The sequence below is a fragment of the Octodon degus genome, unplaced genomic scaffold (assembly GCF_000260255.1).
Source record: "Octodon degus isolate 3935 unplaced genomic scaffold, OctDeg1.0 scaffold00064, whole genome shotgun sequence".
NCBI classification, from domain to species: Eukaryota; Metazoa; Chordata; class Mammalia; order Rodentia; family Octodontidae; genus Octodon; species Octodon degus.
In genome coordinates, this window is record NW_004524640.1 from 8,560,047 (window position 1) to 8,568,109 (window position 8,063).

At 48.9% G+C, this 8,063-nt stretch overlaps 1 protein-coding gene across 1 annotated transcript in view; it reads right to left on the reverse strand.

Annotated features, from left to right (window-relative positions):
- Myh9 (myosin heavy chain 9) overlaps positions 1-8,063 on the reverse strand; it is a 90,435-nt gene that overhangs the window by 57,344 nt on the left and 25,028 nt on the right. The window contains exon 2 of the mRNA XM_004634575.3: positions 949-1,300. Within this exon, the coding sequence (XP_004634632.1) occupies positions 949-1,281 (333 nt within the window). The 5' untranslated portion in view covers positions 1,282-1,300. The remainder of the gene's footprint in view (positions 1-948; positions 1,301-8,063) is intronic.

Consider the following 8,063-nt stretch of genomic DNA (forward strand, 5'->3'; position numbering starts at 1 on the left):
TTTTTTCTAATGGTGTTTGTAAGTAGGATCACAAGTCTGCATCTTGTACAGCAATTAACCACTGAGAAGAATGTATGCAGTGTATTATTTATTGAAACTGTACTTTCGATTTGATTTGAAACTGTCTCATGGCTATATGTTTATCAATAAAACTTTGAAAAGAAAAAAAAAAATCCTTCCCTATTGGGAACAAAAACCAAAAGGAAATATTTGAATTGAACAGAACAATCTGAAGTTTCTTCTGGAAAGAACCTCGTGACTCCAGGGCAGAAGAACCTGGAGCCTACTGCCAAGGGGCTGGGAAAATGTTCACCCGCTGACATTCCCTAACGTGGTGATAAACTCTCCTGCAAACACAGTGCGCCACTAGAGGAAAGAGAGAAAAGTCTTCCCTGGCCTTCTGCATGTTCTGGGGCTTTGCGTGTGGTGTTCTCTAGATTCATTAACTGCCCCCTGTGACATGCCCCACACAGACACACTCGTGATTCCAGGCTTTTTCTTGGTGGCTTGCACCAGTTCTAAACAAGTCCTTCAGAAAGAAGCCATATTACATGCCTCTATAAGGAATAAATGGCAAAGATGCCAAAACTGAGCCTGGGCCAAATGGGAAGGGGAAGGGCCCAGGTGACACAGGCGAACAGGGAGAAACCAGAGGAGGGGATCTCCTACATTAGAAGGAATTCACGACATTGGTCAGAACCCGCAGAACTCCCCCAAGATTAGAGGCCAGCAGACGGGCATTCTGGAGACATGCCATGTTCTTTCTTCCTAGACTGGCCTAAACCAAACTTGTGTTGCATTTCTGACTACACAGGAAAGACAAAAAAAAATAAATAAAAAAAGCCATGGAAGCACTGCAGCAGTACACCGACTCGCCAACAGCAGCGTTCCTCGGAGCCCCCTTCCTGACCAGGGATCCCAGGCGCCCCGCCTTCAGGAGCCACTTACATAGATGAGCCCTGAGTAGTAGCGCTCCTTGAGGTTGTGCAGCACCGAGGCTTCGTTGAGGCACGTGAGCTCTGCCATGTCCTCCACCTTGGAGAACTTCGGTGGGTTCATCTTCTGGATGTCATCCTTGTTCACCTTCACCTTCTTTCCATTCTCCACCAGCTCCACGATGGCTTCCTCACCCACCTCTTCCTTGAGGCTGGCAGGCTCGAAGCCACTCTTGTCGGAAGGCACCCATACCAACTTCTTGGCCGCCCAGTCAGCCTGGGCCAGTGGGTTATTGATGAAGTTTTTGTCCACATAGAGGTACTTATCGGCAGCTTGCTGCGCCATGATGACTTACAGCCAGGACCTACAGGAGAAAGGAGGGCAAAATTTAGCTACAACTATATCAACCACACGAAGATACCTACCTTCTCTAGCGGAAAGCTCTAATAATAGCAGAGCGCTTTTGCAGCCACACTATACAATAGGCCAGAATTTTCCCGCTCCACACTTTTGGGGATCAGATGTGTATTATGGTCAAGAAAGTTGACAGCAGAGATTTTTAGAATCTGTGTTAGGTGCGTCATTCTAGCATCAACGCACAATCAAGCAAATCTATAAATAAAACTGCCAAATGATGAACATAAGGGTCTCAAAAACAGACACAACTTTAGTCACTGCGCTACCACCTGCTAAGGCAGCAAAGCAACCCACACTTAGGAGGACTTCCAATTCCAAAAAGAACAGGTTTGTAGCTGGCCAAGAAAAGATAATTCTCACTGCAACTGCATAATGGAAAGTTTAAAGGAGGGGGAGCCTCTGGGGATATAGGTCAGCAGCATATGCACTTGCATGGCAAGCGCAAGGTCCTCAGTTCAATCCCCAGTACCAAGGAGAAAAAACTGTATTTGGCAGTCAATTAACAACATAGATAGATAGATAGATAGATAGATAGATAGATAGATACATAGATATAGACTTAGATATATAAATTTATAGATACATATCAGAGTTTTGCTCCATCTTGATTATTCAACCCAAAGAAATAAGAAAAGGGGGTAAGAAATCAGGCACAAGAAGTTTCCAACACATTAGCAAACAGTAAGAATACTGCCCTTTGCAGGGACACTCAAGTGAAAACAGCATTCCCAATTTATGGGGCAAGGAAACCTTAAGCACATGTCTTGATTTGTTTTTCTCAAAACTCATTTGCAAAATAAAACTGAGAATATAATAATCCCTTGTTAGGGGCCAGGGAAATGGCTCAGTGGAATAAGCACTTCCCTGGCAAGCACAAGGGCCCGAGTTCAATCCCTGGTTCCGCCAAAAATAGTAATAATAATAATAATCCCTTGCATCTGTGTGGTTTCCTAGTTCACAAAAAACTTTCACACGGTCTCCAAAGACTTTCGCCATAACAACTAGCTAGGGTTCACATCATGATCCTCACTGTATGCGTGGACAAAGAGAACCTCCAGGGATGAAGGGGTTCATCCAGTCACCTAATGAGTTCAGTTCCTAGTGTATGGCCTTGCCACAACTAACACAGCCATCAAAGGAGCAAGCTGAGGGATTATTTTGAGTGACCTAAAATAAGACTTAAAACTCTGGACACTCAGCTCATAGACATCAGAGTAAGCAACTCAAAGCTCGGGGTTCAGGTGTTTTCTTCTGTGAGATCAAGCCGGAGTCCCTGCTCCTGGGACCGGAAATCCGGGAAGGCCACAGATCCAAATCCAGAATCAGTGGTGCTTTCAAGTTTCCAGATTCCACCAGGAACTCAAATGCCAAAGAGGGAGCCGGGGAGATGGCTCAGTAGAATAAGTGCTTGCCTGGCAAGCACAAGGGCCTGAGTTCAATCCCCGGTTCTGGGGGGGAAAAAATGCCAAAGAGGCCAAGGACTGGGGAGGCAAAGAACAAACAGAACAGCAGTCGCCTGGACCTTTGTATTTGGGACAGGGTCTGCAGGATCTACAGGGTCTCACTACATAGATCAGTGATTCTCTTGTTTTCAGTCTCCCAAGTGCAGCAATTACAGGCGCCCACCAGCACACCCAGTCTCAGTCACTGTCTCAGCGAGCGGGGGGGGGGGGGGGGGGGGGGGGGTGCAGGGCTGGCAGGAAAACTGGGGATCATACCTGGTCGCTGCACTTTGTCTAAGAAGGCACTTTAGTCTGCTGAGCTATCTGGCCCACCTTTTGTCTGGCTTCTTAAATGGCTTCCAGATCAAGGGTGGGCTCCCAGGACTCACTCCAGCAGGGGCTGTTTCCCAGGAAATTGGGGGCTTGACTGTTTAATAGCAGAAAGACAGGTCCAAGAATGCTGGTCCCCCTCACTGGCTTTCTCAGCTAATAGCTCTGTTAACTCTGCTGCACAAGCCAACCCTGCAGCACCTGCAGGGAACCCGGCGGCATCATCCCCCTGCAAGGGCCACCCTAAGAGAAAGCAGGGCCCAGAGTTAGCTGGCAGCAAGCAAGGCAAGGCAGCGGCTGAGAGGCACCTGGCAGCCTACACCTTCCCTGCAGAGCTGGGGTCCTGGGTTCTACCTGGCAGCCATGCCCAGAACACTATCAGCTTAGGTTCAGCTGTCAACACATCCACACAAGCCACTCCGCAGGCAGACCAAGGCCTGTGCCAGGGTAAATCCCAGTGTTCTCTGCCTCCCTGCGTGCATCTGATCCCTGGCTAGCTTTCTTCCCTCGGAACCCCTGCCTGCCCTGGAAGTTGCAATGAGCACAGAACACAGACTATCATCCATGCAGACCTCAGACCCTTAAAGCACAAGACCAGTCTCCAGCAAGGCACAGAGAGGATTGCTTCAGCTCCACCCTATCCTCATAAAGATCCTAAGTCTGCTGCTGGCAAAGTTTCACCACCTCAGCCGGTATCACTGCCCTTCATGAGACCCTTACCAAGAGAAGGAAGAAAAAGAAGCCCTTTGTACCTGCCGCTAAATATCAAGCTCAGTTTATTCACCATCTGACTTAAAAGTCAATCACCCAGCAAAAGAGCCTTCACCATCTCCAGTTCATAAATAAGGAAGCAGGCACAGAGAGGGCAACTCATTTACCCAAACATGCCCAACTCAATCATGGTATGAGACTCTGCTCCAGATCTACCTGGCCCCTGTCTGTGTCTGCATGTTGGAGCTGGGTGTGATATGGGAAGCGAAGAGGATTATATTCCACAGTATTTGACAAATATTTACTGAAAGTTATTTGTCAGGCAGGAGTCTAGGAACACAAGCCCTTTTCAAAAAGTGAAGCTGTTACAGTTCAACAACCCCCTCTCTAGCAGCTACTACAAAGGTGATAGCACTCACACAGGTCCATTTCATCCAGCAACACAAGCCCTGGTGTCACGCACAGCAAAGAACCCATCTAAAAGCGCAGCTCCCAAAAAGCTCTGGGCTGTCCAGGCTATGGGCCTCAGCCCCGCCTTGGCCCATTATGGAAATCTGGCTAGGCCTTAGGCCTGGCCCTGGCACTGGGTGGGTCATGAACATGACAGCAGTTGCCAAAATCCCACCCAAGCTGCTGCCCCTGCTCCTTACGCCATGCCCACTCATGGCCTTGGTGGTGAGATCATCGAGACCAACACTGTTCAAGCCTGATGGCTGCAGAGGCCTAGAGCCAAAGCCACCCTTCCCGCACAGAGAGACAGGCACAAGGCTTCCCCTCAAGGTTGCACCAGTGGAGCACTGCCCGTCTCCCAGCAGAGCCCCACTGGCTTAGCACCCCCTCTCCACAGAGGTTTCACTAAGCAGGGGTAAGGACTTCTCAGCCCAGTCAAGGACAGAGCTATTTGGTTTCACAGCTCTGCTGCCATGACGTGGGTCAGCAGCAGTGCCAAGATCAATACAAGGTTAGGCAGGTGGGGAGGTCATGTGGACAGTGGCGTTCCAGAGGAGCTCCCTCACCAGCCTCCCAGGAGCACCCACATGCCATGACGTGAGTGGTGCTGCGGCTCAGCCTCTGCTCCCACTGTGGCAGGTGAAGACACCTGGGCCCTAGCGCTATGACAGGTGTGTGCCTGGATTGGCTAGCATGTACTCTCTGGGTCACAGGTGGGTTCAGCCACTTCAGCAATAATGATTTAGACAGCAGGGACAGGAAAAGAGCTGCTCAAAATTAAACAAGGGGCACAATAGAAAGGGCGCCTGGGAGGCTCTCTACTAACTGCGGCAGGTGGCAGTGGCCACTTCTGCCCACTCTGCCCTGGGACACTGCTGTAAAGACTTTCATAAAGTCTGTTTAAAGTGCACATAATATAAACACTTCCAAAACTGTAAGTGAAATACCTCCCTAGGCTCCTGCAAAACCCACAAAAAGTCTACTCCCTCAACCCCCCCCCCCCATCTCTTCTAGTTCTGCCTCATGGAAACACTTGATATTTAGTTATCCTAGACAGAAGAACAGTTGCTAGGGCTCGATTTGTTGACCCTTCTTGTCCCAGCACTTCTTGTCCAGATGAGGCCGTGGCTCCGAGGGAAGTACTGTGACTCCACTAAGTCACATGACCTGGGGGAGAACCCAGAACACCTACCTCTAAGGTGACTTGTTGAACAAGTCTACTGCATAATACTCCAAAGGGTTCTTCTTAGTCTTTTCTTTTTTTTTTTTTTTTTTTTTTAATAGACAGGGATTCCCTGTGTTGTTCAGGCTAGCCTTAAACTCTCTATGTAGTTCAGGCTGGTCTTGAACTTAAGGCGATCCTCCCGCCTCCGCCTCCCAAGTGCTGGGATTACAGGAATGTACTGCAGGCCTGGCTCCTGAACTATCACTTGAAGAGGTTTTTCTTGTTACCTAGTGCACTTTGTGGCAATAAATCCCCAGAAGTGCAGTTACCAGCATGGGAATTCCCATGGGAGCAGGGGAGTATTTCCAGGGCCGGAGATGCGCCATGTAACCATTCTCCAAGAGGGCTGATGGCAGGAGTGCTCCCTCCCTCAGGAAGGGCACGCCTGTGACGTCAACCATACCTGAGCTGTCCATCACTAAACGGTCTCTTTGAAGTTTGCTTAAACCCACCTAATATAAAGTTCCTGAACCTCCCACACACAAAAAAAGAAAACATTTGCTCTCATTTTTAATGGTCCCTCTGGTCCTGACTCAGTTTTTTTGAGCTTTTGTGGGGGTTTTTTGTTTTGTTTTGTTTTGTTTTGTCTGTTTTTGCAGGGGTGGGGGTAACTATCCGAGAGGAAAGAGCTTTGCAAGAGTTAAGGGGAACCAGCAGCTCTGGACCCTGGAGCCCAGGCCTGCCTGAGCCAAGCCGTCCACGCCTTCCACGCCCTCCATGGTGGCTTCCTGTGGGTACCAGTCCAACTCCAGAAACCCAAGTAGTTGCCTTTTTAGGCCATAATCAGGCAGGACACGACCAGAGGCTAAATTAGGTCTCTCAGGAAATGATGAAACTGAAAGTAAAGAGGTTGACCAAAAACCTCTTTTTCAACCCAAAATGTAATTCCTCTATTAGTTGCCTGCTCTCCTTCCCTCCTAACATCCATTTGGACCTTCTATTTCTTAGTGTGCCCTAAGAAAATCCTTCTTCCTCCTTCTCTGATTCTGCCTGTTTATTTGGAAAACAAACCGTTGGCACCTTCAAGAGAGGCTTTCTCCTGCTGAGCCAAGCCACTGTGAGCTTTTCCATTCCTAGACGACCAGGACCACGCTGAAGCCTTCCAAGGGCCAAGTGTGAGGCCGAGAGCTTTCAAGTCCTCGCACGCACCATAAACTGACCACCTGCTGCGAGCCCGTTAATGAGCACTCTCCGCGCTCCACCCTGGCAGTAATTTCTCAAGGTCTACATGTTGTCATATTCATTTTACAGGTGACAGGAATGCCGCGGTAACAGGCCACAAACCCGGGCTATGCTCAGAGTTGAGTGGCTTCAATGCCCTGCTCCTGCACTGCCATGCTGGTGAGGTCGCCAGGGCTGTGGGAAGGAACACAAGGACTTCCAGTTAAAACAGACTAAAGGACGTGTCCTCAGAGCTGTCAGCCCTATCTCTTCACACTGTCTTGCACAAGGCCTCTACATCTACAACTCCAACTGCTGGTTTAAAATATGAAGTTGGTGGCTGTGACCTCCACCAAGCCTTGGGGCTCTCAGCCTGCTCCACAGCAGCAGCCTAGACACAGCACAGTGTCAGTTCAGAGACTCTGGTAGCTCTACTCAGGCCCCAGAAAGTCTACTGCAGAGCTTTGTCACAGAGGCACATGAGCAATCCCCACCTCCAACCAAGAACAAAGATGACCATGGCCCTCTCTTTCTCCTAACAGTCACAGGGTCTCAGCTGAATGAAATTATCAAGGCCTGAATCCCACAGTTAAGAAAGATTCTGTGAAAACAGCTGCTACAACAACACAGAGATCTCCCAACCCATCAATGCGCTTACTAAATCAACTGAAAGATACTGAGGATCAACATGCAACCACAACAAAGATGCAAAGGCCCCAGAGAGCTGGTAATGCGGTGTGCGACGGGACAGATGCATACACAACTGGTGCAAGGACCAAACCTGAGCACCACTGCTTAGTACTCGGTTACTACGATTTGGGTACTTAGTACTTTGTGGTACTAAGTACACAGACAGCATGGTCTTCTTTGGTCCTACGCATTGTGTAGCCAACCCTACAGTGCAGCAGGCACCCCCTAGAAAGATCTGTCCTATGAAGAGGAACTGTCTGCAGCATGACTCTGGGCCTATACCACCTCTCTGGCTTCACCTGCCTCCCCTACTTCACAGCCGTTTAATTCCTTATTTTTTAATTCCATATATATATATTCTTTAAATACACCTAGCAACAAGGCAGGACACCTATCACTGTGGAACACTCACTGCCAGGCGAAGAGAGCAGTAAACAACTGCTCTGACATAAGACCCAATAAGGGAAGAGAGAAAAGCTGCCTAGAAAGAACAGGGACTCAAATGAAAAAGTGGGTGCTCAGGGGCAAATGTCAAGGAGACTGTGGCACTTATGGGAGTCCTCAGAGCGGAGCAGAATATTGACAGAGAGGAAAAAAGACAGTAGAAAAGTACTCAAGAACCAACACATAGGGCTGGAGAGATGGCTCAGTGGTCTAAAGCACCTACTTAGAACAAGCTTAGCAAAAGCATCAGGGACCGC